General features: G+C 38.4%; 1 protein-coding gene across 8 annotated transcripts in view; it reads right to left on the reverse strand.

Moving 5' to 3' along the window:
* The window catches only part of WDFY3 (WD repeat and FYVE domain containing 3), a 285,583-nt gene that overhangs the window by 110,875 nt on the left and 156,661 nt on the right, over window positions 1-18,047 (reverse strand). For all 8 annotated transcript variants that reach the window (XM_055588993.1, XM_055588991.1, XM_055588987.1 and 5 more), the window contains 7 exons: window positions 15,121-15,335; window positions 12,746-12,858; window positions 10,098-10,329; window positions 8,613-8,713; window positions 8,239-8,457; window positions 4,299-4,480; window positions 186-417 (listed from right to left, as the gene is read on the reverse strand). In XM_055588993.1, the coding sequence (XP_055444968.1) occupies window positions 186-417; window positions 4,299-4,480; window positions 8,239-8,457; window positions 8,613-8,713; window positions 10,098-10,329; window positions 12,746-12,858; window positions 15,121-15,335 (1,294 nt within the window). The remainder of the gene's footprint in view (window positions 1-185; window positions 418-4,298; window positions 4,481-8,238; window positions 8,458-8,612; window positions 8,714-10,097; window positions 10,330-12,745; window positions 12,859-15,120; window positions 15,336-18,047) is intronic.

The raw sequence follows: 18,047 nt of genomic DNA on the forward strand, positions 1-18,047 counted from the left end.
TAGTGGAGAAGAGCATTTTGAATAGCAGAGAGGGATCAAGTTTCATGCTGAAGAAACGCAGAGAAGGCCCTTTTATTAGACAAACGTAAAGTATAATCTTATCTACACATATGCACTTATTCACACATCTATATCACAGGAAGGAAGTCTTACACGATTTTAAGAACAAAGAATAAGTTACTCACATGGCATACATACAGCCTGAAAGCTTCCCACATAATTTGGTCCTAGTTCATAAATGGTAGTAACATTTGAAGGAGGTAATACTTCTTCTAGAAAGTGTGTAGGTCCCAGGCGCCAAACCAATGAAGCAATTTGGCGCTGGGCAGGCGGAGTACCAATGTAGGCATAGACTGTGCTAACCACTGGTGGGTTGGCAGAGCCTGAGCCCCCGGGAGTACTGTGAACATAATGAAGCTGTAAAGAAAAGGAAAGCAAATTTGTGAGATTCAACCACAAACACTGTCACTAGGAAAATAACCATTTTCAAATGTAGATTTTCATTATCCCAGGGCCATACAACTTTATAAATATACAAATGTTGTTGAGCTGGGAAAGATAAGAGCAGGCCAAAATTCTAGAAATGGATGCACAAGATGGAAATTTGTAACTAAACTCTGTAATACAGATAAACCACCTAATGCTAGAAAGGGCAACAGACAAATATAGGGACACTACTACTCTCTGGTTTGCAAATGAAATTAATGATGCTGTTATGGAATTTTCAGGTTGATATAAAAAGAACTTTCCAACTATGGTTAGGCAGGCAGTCTTGCAATTAGATATAACACTTGCAATGTGAGTGTGTTGAATAAAATTGCATTAAGAGTTTTATTACGAATGAGTAAAGTGCTATACAAATATTAGAAAAATGAGTATTAAATAATTTGTGCTGTTACTGCCATTCAGTTGTTCCAACACTTTGTGACACCGTGGACTGCAGCATGCCTCCACCATCTCCTAGAGTTTGCACAAACTCGTGTCCATTGAGTTGGTGATGCCATCCAACCATCTCATTCTGTGCCACCACCTGATCCTTTTGCACCTCAATCTTTCCCCGCATCAGGGTCTTTTCCAATGAGTTGGCTCTTTGTATCATGTGGCCAAAGTATTAGAGCCTCAGTTCCAGTATCACTACTTCCAATGAATATTCAGGATTGATTTCCTTTAGGAATGACTTGTTTGATTTCCTTGATGTCCAAGGGACTCTCAAGAGTCTTCTCCAGCACTACAACTCAAAATCATTGATTATTCCTTCGGTGCTGAGCCTTTTTTATGATCCAGTTTTTACATCTGTATATGACTAATGGAAAAACCATAGCTTTGATTATATGGATGTTTGTCGGCAAAGTGATGTCTCTGCTTTTTAATACACTGTCTAGGTTTGTCATAGCTTTCCTTCCAAGGAGGAAGTGTCTTTTAATTTCAAGGCTGTAGTCACTGTCTGTAGTGATTTTGGAGTCCAAGGAAATAAAATCTGTCACTGCTCCCACTTTCCCCTCTTCTAATTGCTATGAAGTGATGGGACCGGATGCTATGATCTTAGGTTTTTGAATGCTGGGTTTCAAGCTAGCCTTTTCAGTCTTCTCTTTCTCCTTCATCAAAAGACTCTTTAGTTCTTTACTTTCTCCATTAGAGTGGTATTATCAGCATATATAAGGTTGTTGATATTTCTCCTGGCAATCTTGATTTCAGCTTGTGATTCACTCAGCTCGGCATTTCGCATGATGTACTCTGCATGTAAGTTAAATAAGCAAGGTGACAATATATAGCTTTGTTGTACCCCTTTCCCAATTTTGAACCAGTCTGTTGTTACTAGTTCTGGTTCTCCTTGTTGCTTCTTAACCAACATACAGGTTTCTAAGGAGCCAGGTGAGGTGGTCTCATAGTCCGATCTCTTTAAGACTTTTCCTCTTGTTGTGATCCACACAGTCAAAGGCTTTAGTGCAGTCAGATGTGAAGCAGAAGCAGATGTTTTTTTGGAACTCCTTTCCTTTTTCTATGATTCAACAGATGTTGGCAATTTGATCTCTGGTTCCTCTACTTTTCCTAAATCCAGCTTGTACATCTGGGAGTTCTTGGTTCACATACTGCTAAAATCTATCTTGAAGAATTTTGAGCACAGCATGGGAAATGAGCACAATTATACAGTAGTTTCAACATTCTTTGGCATTGCCTTTCTTTGGGATTGGAATGAAAACTGACCTTTTCTAGTCCTATGGCCACTGTTGAGTTTTCCAAATTTGCTGACATGTTGAGTGTAACTAAAATGTTAAATGCTGTTAAAATACAGCATCATCTTTTATGATTTTAAATAGCTCAGTTGGAATTCTGTTACCTCATTAGCTTTGTTCATAGTAATGCTTCCTAAGACCAACTTAACTTCACATTCCAGGATATCTGGCTCTAGGTGAGTGACCGCACCATCATGGTTATCCAGGTCATTAAGCCCTTTCTTTTATAGTTCGTCTGTGGACTCCTGCCACCTTTTTATAATCTCTTCTGCTTGTGTTAGGTCCTTACCATTTCTGTCCTTTATCAAGCCCATCCTTGCATAAAATATTCCCTTGACGTCTCTTTGCCATGACCCATCTGTCTTGGGTGGCCCTGCATGGCATGGCTCATAGCTCCATTAAGTTATGCAAGCCCCTTCTCCATGACAAGGCTGTGATCCATGAATGGGGTTATAATTTATGCACACAGTTTAATCTCAGTGAAAAATATATTTTTAGATTTGAAATTATACTACTGTTTACTGACAAGATGCTTAAACTGTCATTCAATTATTACAATAAACATAATTATAGAGTGTAAGAGATCAGGAAATCAAGTAGCTTCTTACAGCACAGGCAGCTCTCATCTGTTGACAAGCGTGTGCAACATTTCCATAGATTGTTTTGTCTTAACACTGTCCCAGCTTCAGGTCACATCTATTATTCTGTGCATTAAACAACAGTTCCCTGTGATGTTAAGAGTATGAGTATGAAGACCAACATTTGACCTAAAGGTTAGTTTCAGAGGACTGTGACTTCCCACAAGCACAGTAATGATGATGATATCAATAATAAATTTCCTACTTCACAATCCTAGAAGTTAGACATTTTTATTTTCAATAATATTAACACTAAAAATAATGAAGCAACCTTCTAAAGAATCTACAAGCCCATTTCAAATGCGATCCTGTATACGAAGAAAACATATGACTATTCCCACAGAGTTCATTTCAGGATTTATCATGTTGAAACAATGTCACAGTAAAATAGCACTAAGGAAGGAAATGTATTGAAAGGCCGCCCATTTCACTACTTTTTAAACTTCAATTCAGAAAAAGGCCAGATTCATCTTTGTTGCTTCTTTCAAGTGATATCTCTATAAAAATGGATACCATCTTTTCAAAGTTAAAGAACTTTAAGAGCTTGCTAAACACAGTTCGGTAGAAAGTAACATGCAAAATTCATCCTGACTTGAAAAAGGACCTTTGGATTCTTTACTGGTTACATCAACTCTTGCCTCTCTTCTGAAAACTGTAGTACAGCTATCGAGAGTAATGTGTATGCATTCATTCATTCAACAAACAATAGGGAAACACCCAATATTATTTTCAGGGACTAATTCTGTTGATCTGAAAACAAATATGAATAAAAACAATTCAAACTCTAAAGGAAAACAGAATCTACTGGACTTCACACAGTAGTAAAAATGAAGTGACAAAATAGTGTGTTCATTGTTTACTGAGGCATCTAGGGGCTTCCTCTTGGCTCAGCTGGTAAAGAACCCACTTGCCAATGCAGGAGATGAGGGTTCGATTCTCGGGTCAGGAAGATCCCCTGAAGAAGGAAATGGCAGCTGGCTCCAGTATTCTTGCCTGGGAAATCCCACAGAGGAGCCTGGCGGGCTACAGTCCAGAGGGTTGCAAAGAGTCAGACACAACTTAGCGACTGAATAACAAGAACAACAAATCTGGTTTCCAGCCATCCAACTGGTTTCTCTATGGTGAAAAAGCACTTTCCAATCCGGCAAGTGCTTGTCCTTCAGTGCTCTTGCACTGTCCCTGTCCTTCAGTGCTCAAGCACTGTGCTATTCACTAACACCCTCAGTACCTTGTAACACCTCCTTCATTTCTAATAAAGTGACATGAATTAGCCAGCCACATGACCCTCACATACTGTTTTAAATGGGCACTGAAGGACAAATTAAAATTACGCCAGTATTTGAAAAAATACCCTTGCAAACACACACACAAATGCTTTGCACACACCACTGAACTGTCTTGTAAGGTGGGTTCCGGGCACGCTCACCTTCACAGTGCTGACAAGCTGGCCGTCGATGTAGAGGGTTGCAGTGCTGTTCTTCAGCATCCCTTTGCTCATCACCAGAACCAGGTGATGCCACTGCCCCTCAACGATCAGTTCTCCACAACGGAAGCGAGCACAGCATGGCAGAATCTCATAGAAAGAGGATTCTTCACTAAAATCATCAACTGAAGGAGGAGGGGGAAGAAATTGAAAACTCATCATCATCCTCATTCTAACAGTTATTCACACTGAGACTTCCACTCTGTTGGGCTAGTATCTTGCTGTTGTGCAGTCACTGAGTTGCATCTGACTCCTGCGACCCTGTGGTCTGTTTCCTGCCAGGCTCTTCTGTCCATGGGATTTCCCAGGCAAGAACACTGGAGATGGTTGCATTTCCTTCTCCAGGGGGGTCTTCCTGACCCAGGGATTGAACCCATGTCTTCTGCTTTGGCAGGCGGATTCTTTACCACTGAGTCACCTGGGAAGCCCAGACTATGATGATGGTGATGTAAATAAAAATACCTTATTCACTGAATAACTTAACTGTAGTAAAAAGTAAAACCTGGGATATATTTCACTCATTTCTGCTCAAGATGCATAGTCATAATCAAAGTTATGATAACTAATGAAATGAAAAATAAATAGACTGTAAAATAAATTTACGACAGACAAAAAGAGATCAGTTGAATATTACCCATTATGGTCTGTTATAGAACATCTTTTAAAATCATAGTTTAACATGCATTCGATTATAGACTTAGAAAAATAAAAAAGAAAATTAAACAGTTTATTTTTGCTTTATGCTCTGTTCAGTGATACAAGGGGGGGCAACTATTTGTTCTTACTTTGTAGTTGTATGGCCTTGACCTTTAGCTGACGACTGTTGGTAATAAAGTGATTTGTGGACTGGAAAATTTTTTCTTTTTTAATTGGAAAGATATTTTCTTTTGCTCTGGGGATCTGCTAACATTTGCAATCATTTCTTGACTCTAATCTGGCTTGCCTCTGCTACCGAGTATATTGCCAAATCATGCCAGGATATAACAGGTTAAGTACTAACTTAATGCTAAAATAGTTAATTTATCTTTTATAAGAATTCAAAAGAAGATGGGACAGCAGCAGAAATTCAGATGTTAAAAACTCATTCCTCCCCACAACCCAAGAAAACTTTTTAAGAAAGAGCTAATCTTAACCATTTACCTTAATGCAGACCCAGTGGTTTTCAGGACAAACTCATATAATATACCGACAATTAAAAGTTTGTATTATTTTCAGAAACAAGCACAAATAAAACATCATACTTTTGGAATCTTAAAATATTTTCATACACTGAAAAGCCAAGATTTTATTTTTAAATGACAATTCAGAGTATACATCTACTGATGGGGCCTAGTGTCATGGACTAAGGGATGCAAAAGGAAAGATAAAAGGTATGGGTGAAACCAAGAACTCTTCCCTCTCCCTTCCCTGGTTAGTAGACTGAATCCTCTTGAGAGCTGTAGAAGATGAAAAATTTTTCTGAGAGCTTCACATTCTGACTCAGGCTTAAACTAAGATATATCCAGCATTCAGTGGTGTTTCAGGATATTTAGTGAGCCAACCGGTTCTGACAACTTTAAGTTACCTAGGCATCTTAATGAGCTGTAGCTGATCAGAGGATAGATGCTTATAAAAGTAATATTGTTAATATTACAAATGTGTATGTTACTACAATTTCCAATGATATATTAACTACTGTAGTCTTGTAAATTATATTCAGTGAATGATACAGTTAGAAAACATTTTTTATTGAAATATCCCCAGACCCAATCCAAACTTTTCTATTAAATTCTATCCTCTTTCCAAATTCTCCATTATTATTCACTTAACTCATTATTCCCTTTTCAATTTTTAGGTGGTAGGGTCCAGATTACAAAAATAGAAGTATCATGAGTGGGAACTTAAGACTTCTGGTAGGGTAAACGGACAACAACAAAATAAAAATTAAAATCTATGAAGTCCAGGTAAGTGGTAAAGAATATTAACAAAGGCTATGACAGTGGGCATAGGGAGGAAAGGAAAATTCAAGCAACATTAAGGAGCGACAGTATAGTAAGACTGAGTAGAAAGGGGGGTAGCTTCCCAGCTGAAGTTTCAAGGATGATTTGAGGTATCTAGATAGGATAGCTTGCTCCTTGAAAGGAAAGCTATGACAAACCTAGACAAGATATTAAAAAGCAAAGACATCACTTTGCTGACAAAAGTCCGTATAGTCAAAGCTATGGTTTTTCCAGTAGTCATGCATAGCTGTGAGACTTGGACCATAAAGAAAGCTGTGCGCCAAAAAAGTGATGCTTTCAAACTGTGGTGGAGAAGACTCTTTGAGAGTCCCTCGGACAGCAAGGAGATCAAACCAATCAATCCTAAAGGAAATCAACCCTGAATATTCATTGGAAGGACTGATGCCGAAGCTCCAATACTTTAGCCATCTGATGCAAAGAGATGACTCACTGGAAAAGACCCTGATGCAAGGAAAGATTGAGGGCAGGAAGAGAAGAGGAGAGCAGAGGATGAGATGGTTGGATGGCATCACCAATTCAATGGACATGAGTCTGAGCAAACTCCAGGAGACAGAAGAGAGGAAGCCTGGTGTGTGCAGTCCATGGGGTCGCAAAGAGTCTGACAGAACCAGTGACTGAACAACAACAGAAGACAGGATAACTGCTAGTGAGGGTGCTATTCACCAAGACAGGAAAACAGAAGGAAATGCAGATTTTAAGAACAAGTATTTCTGTTGACTTTCATTCACATTAAGATGTCTAGTGTGCAGTGAACATATGAGGACAAAGCCTGGGACACAGACAAATTAAAAAATTTTAACTTCACAGTGTCCCTGAGGTTACAAAGACATAATGCTAACAGAAAATTGATGTTTTCTCATGAAAAGCTGGTTGAGTACAAAGACTAAACATAAAAGCTTGAAGAATATGAATTTTAAGAGGAAGATGGAAGAGAAAGCTGTTGAAGGAAATTGCGAGAGAGGTCAGAGACATAGTGAAAGAACAGAGGGAGTAGATATCTCAAGACAGGAGGTAGTCTAAATTAGGAAGAAAATAGAAACAGAATCAAATGCCACAAAATGGGCAAATAAAGGATTTTAAAGCAGTTCCTGTATTGATGCCTAACTCTGTGCTGATTGTGGTTAAGAATCCTAAGATAAGAAGCCTTACTATCCAACTGATGAGTTAATATTCATATTCAATTAATAAGTGAATAGTGACTGCAGGTGAAGCAATATATGCTATTATTTTATTTAATTAGTTAAAAGACAAAATTAGATGATAAAAAAGAGGTATGTTTATATACAAATGCTTATATTCAGAGCAAAGAAAATTCAGTGAACTGATATTTCTATATTATTTTATTTGTATCTTTTAGGAAGATCCTCATGAATGCCTTGAGTTTGAAGTCAACAATGTAATGGTATGGCATGTTGGAGGGAATTATGAGAATTAGGATTATTAAATGGTCAGTATTAAGCCTTGAAGGTTAGCAGTGAATAAAGTAATTAAAATGTTATTGTGTCTAGCACAGAGTGGCACATATGGTGGGCAGGTGCTCAATGAATATTCATTAGTCAAGCAGAATTCACAGCCAATCAAAATCCTTACTAAAATGTATTAAACAAGCATCCTGCTTTCCTAGCAAAAGCTGTGATTTCTTGGCGAGCAGAGATGAATCCTTATTTTAGGACCTCTCTCCACTGTTTTCTATCTAAGTATCTTTTGAAAGTGAAAGTGCCCTGAAATTTCACCAGTAAACAATCATCAAGCTATCATATAACCTATTCTATTCTATAATAATTTAAATGAGAGAAGAATTACCACTGGACCTCAAAACTGAATATTACAATGAAGTCTGGTACTTTTAATAACTGCCAGGAATCAAAAAGGCAGATACTGACCATAATTTTGGAGTAGTTCCTCTTTGGTGGAGACAATCAGAGACCGATCTTTTGCAGAGAGAACTATGGCAAGGCACACATAATGGTGCTCAGAAGAATTTGCTCGGCGAACAACAGTAAGGAGTCTGACTGGGTGGTTACTGGGAGGAGAACTAAAATGTTCAATGCAAAACCAGCTGGAGTAGCTTAAGCCAGATGGAGGAGGGAAGAATCGTTCACCTAAAGTGAAAATAGAAAAATAACAATGAGAGAGTTTGTGTTGACTCATATTTGTATTTGAAAAAGGTGCCAGAAAAAGCAAAATCTCTAAATAATACATAGTCGGCTAAAAAAAAAAAAAAAAAAATCTCATAAGCAGAGAAAGTAATATTTACCAGAACCAATGCCGCTGACCACGGCCCCATCGATAAGACCTGTTGTGACAGCATTGTTTGTAGGGGCATTGTGAGGGGCCAGACTGGGCAGGAACAGGCAGCTATTAAGTAAAAGATAAAGTACATTTTAGAGGGCAGTTGTTTTCTTCTCTTATTGCTATGTACTTACCACAGTGAAACAAAGTACCATTATTTAAGGGTAATCAGAGATAAGAGATTATGGAATAAGTCTGGATGCCTAACAAAGTCCTTCCCTTCTTTTAATTATGAGAATATCAAAAGACATTTTAAATTAAAAAAAAAATCATAGTATAATTTGCACATGGTAAAATGCACCAATGTATAATCCTGTTCAAGATACTGGAACAATTTCATCATCATATTTATAGAGAAAGTCCCTTGTGGCCCTTCCTGGTGAGTCACTCTCCTCTGTTAACACTGTTCTGATTAGTTTCGCCCAGTCCCAAATGTGTTTTAATTCACTGTCTGAGAATACACAACAATGTTCTTAAAACACAATTTATGTATAAGAATCCCTCAAAAAACTAGCACAGATATAGATCTTTTAGCATTTATATCCATTTTGAGGCTAAGTGACTTATAAATATGCTATTCTAGATTTGCTATAGATTTCTTTTTTAAAAATGATTAATATATTTTATTCAAGAAATTATAAGCAGAGGAGTGTCTCTATTTTTTTTTTTTTTCTTTCTTTCTTTTTGGCCTCACAACTTGCAGGATTCTCAGTTCCCCAACCAGGAACTGAACCTGGGCCAGCATAGTGAAAACCAGAATCCTAACGACTAGGCCACCAAGGAACCCCTCCTAGACTCTATTGTTACTTCTACTACTATAGTTTTTTTCTGCCACTTGCAAGTATTTACTCATTTAATGTGATAGTAACTGAATACATATAATGTGTAAGCTAGTAAGTTAGGTCATTTGAGGGAAAAAAATGATGACAAAACCTTTTAATTTGTATGTTATCTGTAACTTTATTGTACTAAATCAGGTGTTGATAAACATTTTCTTGAGCAGGCCTGATCATCAATATTTTATGCTTTGCAGACCAGATAGTCTCTATCACAGTTTTGTATTCCAACATGAAAATATTATAAATAATGTATATGCATAAATGAATGTGGCTGTGTTAAAATGGAACATAATTTACAAAAAAAGAAAGAATTTTCAAAAACAGATTTGGACTGTGGACCTTAGACTGCTGATTCCCATACCATACCAACTTATTTAGCATAACAATTGAAAATAATTAAATCTAAAAACTTTAAAATAACCTACTCAAGAACTCAATCATTTGAAAATATATAGCTGTATTGTATCATTTGAAACTCAATGATTGAAACTCAATCATTTGAAAATATACTGTATTGTACTTGAGTAAATTTAAAACCAAAGGTCTATTTGTCAAAGGCAAGACTGAGGCATAAAATAATATAAGGTTTGGCTACCTTGCAAATTTCTTACCCAAACCCTTCAAGGGATGTGTCAAATTCAACAAAAGCTGGAGTAACTGATGACCCATGAAGTCTGATGTCATGTGGGGTTGTCATGGAGACCAGACATTTCACTCTGGTTAGGGGTACAGTACTTCCTTCTGCAGATTTCACTAGGCTCTTGCTTATCCGGTAATGGTTATCTTCATGTAAGCTGAAAACATTATCAGAACCCAGACCTTCCATGGATGTGATCATACTACCTGTAAGTCAAAGAAAATCTCTTGGGAAGAATATCATGCAGATTTCTAAAACAATGACTTTAACAAGACTGATTAATTTTTAAATACTACTCTTTCAGTTTCAATCTACACAATAATTTTACTTTTAAAGTCTAAAGTTTTAATTTCATTTATGTTCATTTTAAAACTTAAATATCACCATTTTTTACTTTGTTATTTATTACTAATGCAATAAAAACACTGCAGAAATGTTGGAAACTACAGAGTACAAGTATAAATCAGATAGAAAAAGAATAAAAATCACCAATGATGACTATCTAAGCCACAGGTACAGTAAAATTATAAACTCCAATTAATGATGTTCATAGAAGCCAGATTATACTTTTATTCCACAAAGTTATTTAATATTTATCTTTGAGAAGAAAATATTTGAGAAGCATTATAAAGGAAACAGTTCATTTTTCTTATTAAAAAAAAATCAGACATTAATAGCAGAAACTTGCTCCTCCCATTTTTTCCCCATTTTTAATTCTTCTAACTATTAAACATGTGATCACAAAAATACTTGAATTGAAAAATCCCTATATGCATGCAAATGGTAAACAATTTCAAGAACAACAAAATAAATTTTATACAAGCTGTTCTATTCTTTTAGGAATACATCACAAATGTCATGGAGAAAATATTCCCTCTCAAGATGAACCCTATGAATTTACCTGTTTCCCTCTTAAGTGTGCTAACCATTCAGGCAACCATAAACATCTTTCAGTATTCTCTTAGAGAAAGGAACTATATTTGTCAGTTCTAAGGAACTATGTAAAGTACAAAAACAACACAAAATATATATACATGCAGGGGATGTACATTAACTGATAAGAAAAACTGAAATACTCGTCTTCCAATAAAACTGTGTTCGAACTTGAAAGATCTTCAGGTTTCCAGAACACAGTATTCGCTCATCACTGATAAACCACAGGAAATATTAAGGTTGAAATAATGGTTAAAGGCTGTTCAGTCTCTTTGATTCTCACCTGAAAAAAGGGGTGAACTACATCCTTTAAGAATGGGCATTCTAATTTAAAAAAAGAAAAAGAGGAGAAAAAGGGGCATTCTACTCTTCTAAGTTTTATTCTTTCCTGCTTCACTAGTAATGGTCACTTCAATTCATCAACACAGAGGCCTTAACTATGGCTAATAATCAGACAAAATAAACTGTACTATTAAAACCCAACAAATTACAGAATTAATGCTGGGAGGAAATCCAGGGCAACTGAGCTCTCTAGTGAGAACATTCTCCCCAGAGCTTGTGCGTGGATGGAATCTGGTGCTTTTCCATGGTCCATGCTGGACAGGTAGGCAGCTCCTACATTCTGCTAACACACCCTCCCATCATCCTTCTATCAAAAACTTCTATTCCTTGGAGTTCCTCATTAGCAATCCTATCACAGCCCTCTCTGTGAAACTGTCAGTTGTTTTTTTAAGTATATTTTTATAAAAAAAAATTTTTTAAGTCTTTATTGAATTTGTTACAATATTGTTTCTGTTGTTTACATTCTGGTTTTTTGGCCATGAGGTATGAGGGATCTTAGCTCCCACATCAGGGACTGAACCTGCACCCCCAGCACTGGAAGGCGAAGTCTTAACGCCTGGCCTACCAGGGAAGTCCCCCATCTACTACTGTTGGCATTTCACTCCCCCTTCTTCCCTGTACTAACTCTTGCCAGTGTACTGGGGGATGTCAACCTAACACCCACTTCTATGATCACCTTTCCTCCAATGAGCTTTGCCTCTGCTTCACTCCAGAGCCAAAATTTGGGCACAGTCCTCTTCCTTGCTCTTCTCACTGCTCCAGTTTTGATTGCTATTATCCTATCTCCTTCTTCCAGTTCTCCCATTCTTATCCTCTCACTACATTTGCTCTTCAGCCATGCCACTCTTCTCCCTCCCAGTGATCTGCCCCTCTTCTCCCAGCCTTGCACTAGCTTTTTCCTCTATCTATCCCAGTCTCCTCAGCTATTGTTATTAGCATTTAAAATTTCCCATTCTTCATGTCCTCCTGCACCAATTGTCTTGCAAAGCCTCAGTCTTTTAATAGTCCAATCAACCACTCTGGTCCAGGCAGCAAAAGTTAATCGAGAAAGGCAGAGAAATTATGGATCCTCTGAGAAAGAGGCAATCCCCTTTCCAAACCAAGGGTTATTCTTTACATAGTTCTCATCTTCTCTGGATGTTGCTTACATCAATGCTTCTTCCGCCATCCCTATCAACTGCTTCTCCAGTCAATGAGATTTATGTTTTTCTACTTAAATAACAATGAACAAAAACCAACAGACCCTTTTATTCCATAGTCGAACTTCTCTTGAAATACTATTCATCCTCTACAGGATTTTCATTTATAAGATAAACCCAGAAAAGGGAATTTCAAAAGTCAACTTACTTCTCATCTCTGGCTCAAAACTCAGTGAACTTGGTTTGTGGACCCTATATTGTTTTAGCAGTTTTTTGTCCCAGGCACCACAATTTAACGGACTTGCCAAACGCAAAAACTCCCTAAAGAGGAGACAAAGCAAAGTTATTCCTTGATTGAGAACATTATATAATTCATAAACTAAGCACACAAAAAATGATTTAATGAATTATAACAAACCAAAAATGCTAAAGCAATCCAAACAGTTTTATAATACACAATGTTAATTTTATGTTTTAACCACGAACCATTGAAAAGAGCACAAAATATTGTGACAAGTTAGAAAATGAAAACCGAAGAGCATGTTCTCCTGGAATGTGATACAAATCACATTTGTGATACAAATACAGTGAAATGTTACGGGATTACACAAATAGAAGCCCTTTATACCTAGTCATTTATGGCATCGTGTAAAAGGAAAAAAATAAAATAAAAAAGACTTTTTTGAATTTTCAAGTCCGTACAGCAATATACCCAAACATTTAGAAGTCAGGTACCCTTTGTCAGTTTTTCACAGAGAGAGCGCAATATAATTAGCTTGTAACTCATGGCTTATTGACAGCTAGGTGCTTGTACCACCATGCAGCCTTCTCTTCTGATAATTCATTCACTGTGAAAACCAAGCCTGTCGAAATGCTTGGTTTCCATTGCTTACTCTGGTTATCTAAGCAGGCAATACAAGTTATTTAGTCAATACAAGTATTAGGTATGAGATACTCTCTCTCTCTCACTCATTCACTGTCTCTACTTTTAAAGTAGCAGATCACCAGAAAGGATCAGGGGAAATCTCCATGCTGCTTTCAAAACTTTCGGTCTCTGAATACATCCATAATGTGATGGTCACCGCAAGCAGAGGCCGTCTCAGTAGTATAATCAGCGTAATAATGAGCTGTACACATTAGTGAGTGTAGTAAGGACTACCACGCCGCCTGCTGCAATACTGTTCAACCTGCAACGGTTTTTCTTAATCCACCATTAGCGTGGGGTCAGTTAAAAAATATTAATTACAAATACAGTCCAACCAGTTTTAAGAAAGTTTTAAAAGTTTATGAAAAAGGGGTACTTTTACAGCAGAGAAAAAATTATTTTATAAAGAGAGCAACTAATATTCTTCAAGTGATAAGATATATCAGTGTATTTTTTTTAAGGTAGGACAAGTTGATTTACACATTAAATATGTTTGGTTAAGTAACTTAAAAGAAAGTCTTTTTTTTTTTTTAATGTTGTTTTATCTTTAAAACACAGATGAAAATAACTTTTATATATTAAAAAAGTTATTCAAATATACCTATTTCTTGAATGGCTAAATTATGCAAGGTACATTCATACCATGGAACACAACTCAGCAACAGAAAGAAACTCTTATATACAACAATTTAGATGCATCTCAAAGGCACTGTAATAAGCAGAAAAAGCTCATCACAAAAGGTCATAAATTATATGATTTAATTTATGTAACATTTTCAAGGTGACAAAATTATGAAGCTGAAGAACAGATTAGTGGTTTCTAGGGATTAGAGATGGCGGGAGTTAAGGAAGTGAATATGATAATATAGGGGTAGCACTGGGGAGAGCCTTGTGACATCTTAATTGTTGTTGTTTAAACAACTAAACTGTTGTTGTTTAGTCACTTAGTTGTGTCCAACTCTGCAACTCTATGGGCTGTAGCCCACCAGGCTCCTCTGTCCATGGGATTTCAGGCAGGAATACTGGAGCAGGTTGCCATGCCCTTCTCCAGGTGATTTCCCAACCCGGTGATCAAACCCATGCCCCCCGTATTGGCAGGGAGATTCTTTACCACTGCCACACGGGAAGCCCTAACTGTGTGATGATGACATCAATCTGGCCCAAGTGATAAACAGCAGGGAACTACAGTGCACGTAGATACATAGTACCAGTGTCAGTTTCTTGGTTTTGATGATGGACTCTAGTTACATAATATGTCACCACTGCGGGAAAGGAGGATGGACAACAGAACCTCTCTTCACAACTTCCTCTGAATCTGTAATGATTTTAAAATTTTAAAAGTGTTTCTTAAAAGAGTTCATCAAGTGTTCATAACTCTCAAGTAAATGCAAGTCATATAAATATAACATGACTTCATTTTTAAAGCATGGTGACTTTGCTGGATTCTAGGAGGAGAAACGGCCAACAACAAACACATCACTTTTACTAATAACTAGACTTAACTGTTTCTATATTTTGCCCATTTTGGTGGTGGTCTGGTTTTGCCCACAGGTAACTGAATATATGTTTATAAAGCAAGAACTCTTGACTACAAAGCCTCTGCAAATGGCCATCACTCATGGCGGCTTATCTGAACGTGAAGAAGAGAAGGCACTGACCTGAGCACCATGGGTTCCAGCGCTTGAGAGGCTAATCGCTCGAACATGCGCTGGAGGGGTGGGTGCAGTGAGTGGTCCTCGTCAGCCAGAGCAGCACTGCACCGCTGCAGCAGTCGTGCATGGAGACCAGCTTCACACATGACCTGCTGGTTTCTTTCCGTGTGCACCAGGGATTGTAAAATATTGGCCACGGCAAGTTGAAGGTCCAAGGCATGCTGGAGTTAACAAAGAAATCTGTGACACCAGGGCATTCTTAATAAGATAGGTGATAGTTCTCTCCCTTTAAAAGGTGAAGCACACCTTTCAATATGAGGTGTCTCTAGACACTTCAAATTACATTTAGATGAATTAAGTAGCTGGCATAGAGGCACAAAATAATCCCGGAACAGGACTAAGGAAATATTTCCAATCTTCATTTTCTTAGAAGCATATCCAGCATCCAGCTAGACTCCATTCTCTTTCAAGTCCATCATATTACATGACTATATACAAGTAACAGTATTTTTGTCTAAAGTCTTTTTCATGGTAGGTAAATAATCACATTAAAAGCCTATAGTTAACATTCGTGACACTTCAGGCCTTAGAGACCATACAGCATTTTAACAAAACTGGTCACCCAAACTCTAGTTCATCCAAACTCTAGTGCTACAACTAAAAATACATCAACAGCCTGAAAATGGTATCTTCAGTTATTTCTCTCCTGGTCTTATTAACAATTATCACTGCTGATCAGGATTTACAAGGAGAAACAGAATTATTTTAGCACTAGAAGTAATCCTCTTGCATTTTTAACAAACAGGGGCAATCCTAAGATGGCGGAGGAATAGTATGGGGAGACCACTTTTCCCCTCAAAAATCCATCGAAAGAACATTTGAATGCAGAGCAAACTTTACAAAACAACTTCTGAATGCTGGCAGAGGTCATCAGGCACCCAGAAAAGCAGTCCATTGTCTTCGAAAGGAGGTAGGACAAAATATAAAAGATACAAAGAGAGACAAAAGAGTTAGGGATGATCTGTCCCCGGAAGGGAGTCTTAATAGAGGAGAAGTTTCCAAACACCAGGAAACCCTCTCACCAGTGGGTCTGGGGGAAGTTTTTGAATCTCGGAGAGCAACATAACCGGGAGGAAAAATAAATAAATAAAACCCACAGATTACGTGCCTAAAGGCAACTCCCAGCAGAGAAGTACCCCGGACGCTGGCATCCACCACCAGCAAGTAGGGGTGAATGGAGAGGAGCGGGCAGCACTGCTTAGGGTAAGGACCGGGCCTGAATGCCCTGAGGGCAATCTGAGGGAGCTAAGGTGAGATAGCAACCTAACCTGGGGGATAGCCAGAGAGAGAGAAAGAAAGAAAAAAAAAGAGAGAGAGAGAACTATCTCGTGAGCCCTAACCTAAGGCACTGCCAGCCTGCTCACAGAACAAAGGACTGAGCGAATACCAGAGAAGAGGTTAGCTGGCTGCGGACTGGCGGCCCATTCCCTGCCGGAGGCAGGGGTCACGCGGGTTCCAGCCAGAGTGAGAAAGGGGCAAACTCAGCCGCAGAGAGGACATCCCCTACCTAACTGCGAACAGGCTTCCAGTTTCTAACCAAAGACTTCCTGAGATTCTGGACGGTTGACATCCACTGGAGGGTCGCAGCCAGAGATCAGCAACCCAGAAGACACACACGGCATACCAGAGACGGGCGTGCCCAGAAACCAAGGCTGGTACCGGGGTACGGCACAAAATGCAGGCCCAACCGAGTCTGCGCCTTTGTGGAGTACCAGAGAACTTGAACCTGAGCAGCTTAGACCTGGGAAGTGCAACCCTGGGCATGCTCCCTGCATAGCAACCTGCAGCCTGAGCAGTATAGACTGGGAAAGCACACACGCTGTGAGCAGGGGCAGATCCAAGTGTGGCCGAGACACTGCGAGCACTCCCCACACACGCCAGTGATATTTGTTTGCAGTGTTCCTCCCTCCCCACAGCACAACTGAACAAGTGAGCCTAAACAAGAGACCACCTTCGCCCCCTTGTGTCAGGGCAGAAATTAGACATTGAAGAGACCTGCAAACAGAAGAAGCCAAATAAACAGAGGGAACCGCTTTGGAAGTGACAGGTGCAACTGATTAAAATCCCTGTAGTTAACACCGACTACATTGGAAGGGGCCTATAGATATTGAGAAGTATAAGCTAGAACAAGGAACTATCTGAAACTGAACTGACCCCACACTGCCCACAACAGCTCCAGAGAAATTCCTAGATATATTTTTGCTATTATCATTTTTTGTTAATTAAAAAAAAATTTTTTTTCTTTTTTTAAGTCCTCTATTACTCCTTTAATTTTCATTTTTATAAGCTACTATTACCTTGCAAAAAAAAACACACTATTTTTAAAGCCAACTTTATATATATTTCTTATACTTTTTGTGATAGTTTTTTTTTTTTAATATTGTATTTTTGAGAGTCTAACCTCTAGATTTTTAATCTTTGCTTTATAGTATTTGTTATCAGTTTTGTACATTTAAGAATCCAATCTTCACTACCCATTTTACTTAGGAGTGTGATTATTGGCTTGATTACTCTCTCCCCCTTTTGACTCTCCTTTTTCTCCCCCAGGTCACCTCTATCTCCTCCCTTCCCCTTCTCTTCTCAACCCAACTCTGTGAATCTCTGTGGGTGTTCTGGGCTGCATAGAACACTTAGGGAACAGAGCACTGCCTAGACCTGTCTCTCTCCTTTTGATTCCCCCTTTTCTCCTCCTTCTCACCTCTCTTTCCTTCCTCCCTCTTCTCTTCTCTGTGTAACTCCGTGAACCTCTCTGAGGGTTCCAGACTGTAGAGAGCACACAGGGAATTGTTTACTGGCTAGCTTGCTCTCACCCCTTTTGATTCCCCCTCTTCTCCTCCTGGTCGCTTCTATCTTCCTCCTCCCTCTTCTCTTCT

The sequence above is a fragment of the Bubalus kerabau genome, chromosome 7 (assembly GCF_029407905.1).
Source record: "Bubalus kerabau isolate K-KA32 ecotype Philippines breed swamp buffalo chromosome 7, PCC_UOA_SB_1v2, whole genome shotgun sequence".
Classification (NCBI taxonomy): domain Eukaryota; kingdom Metazoa; phylum Chordata; class Mammalia; order Artiodactyla; family Bovidae; genus Bubalus; species Bubalus kerabau.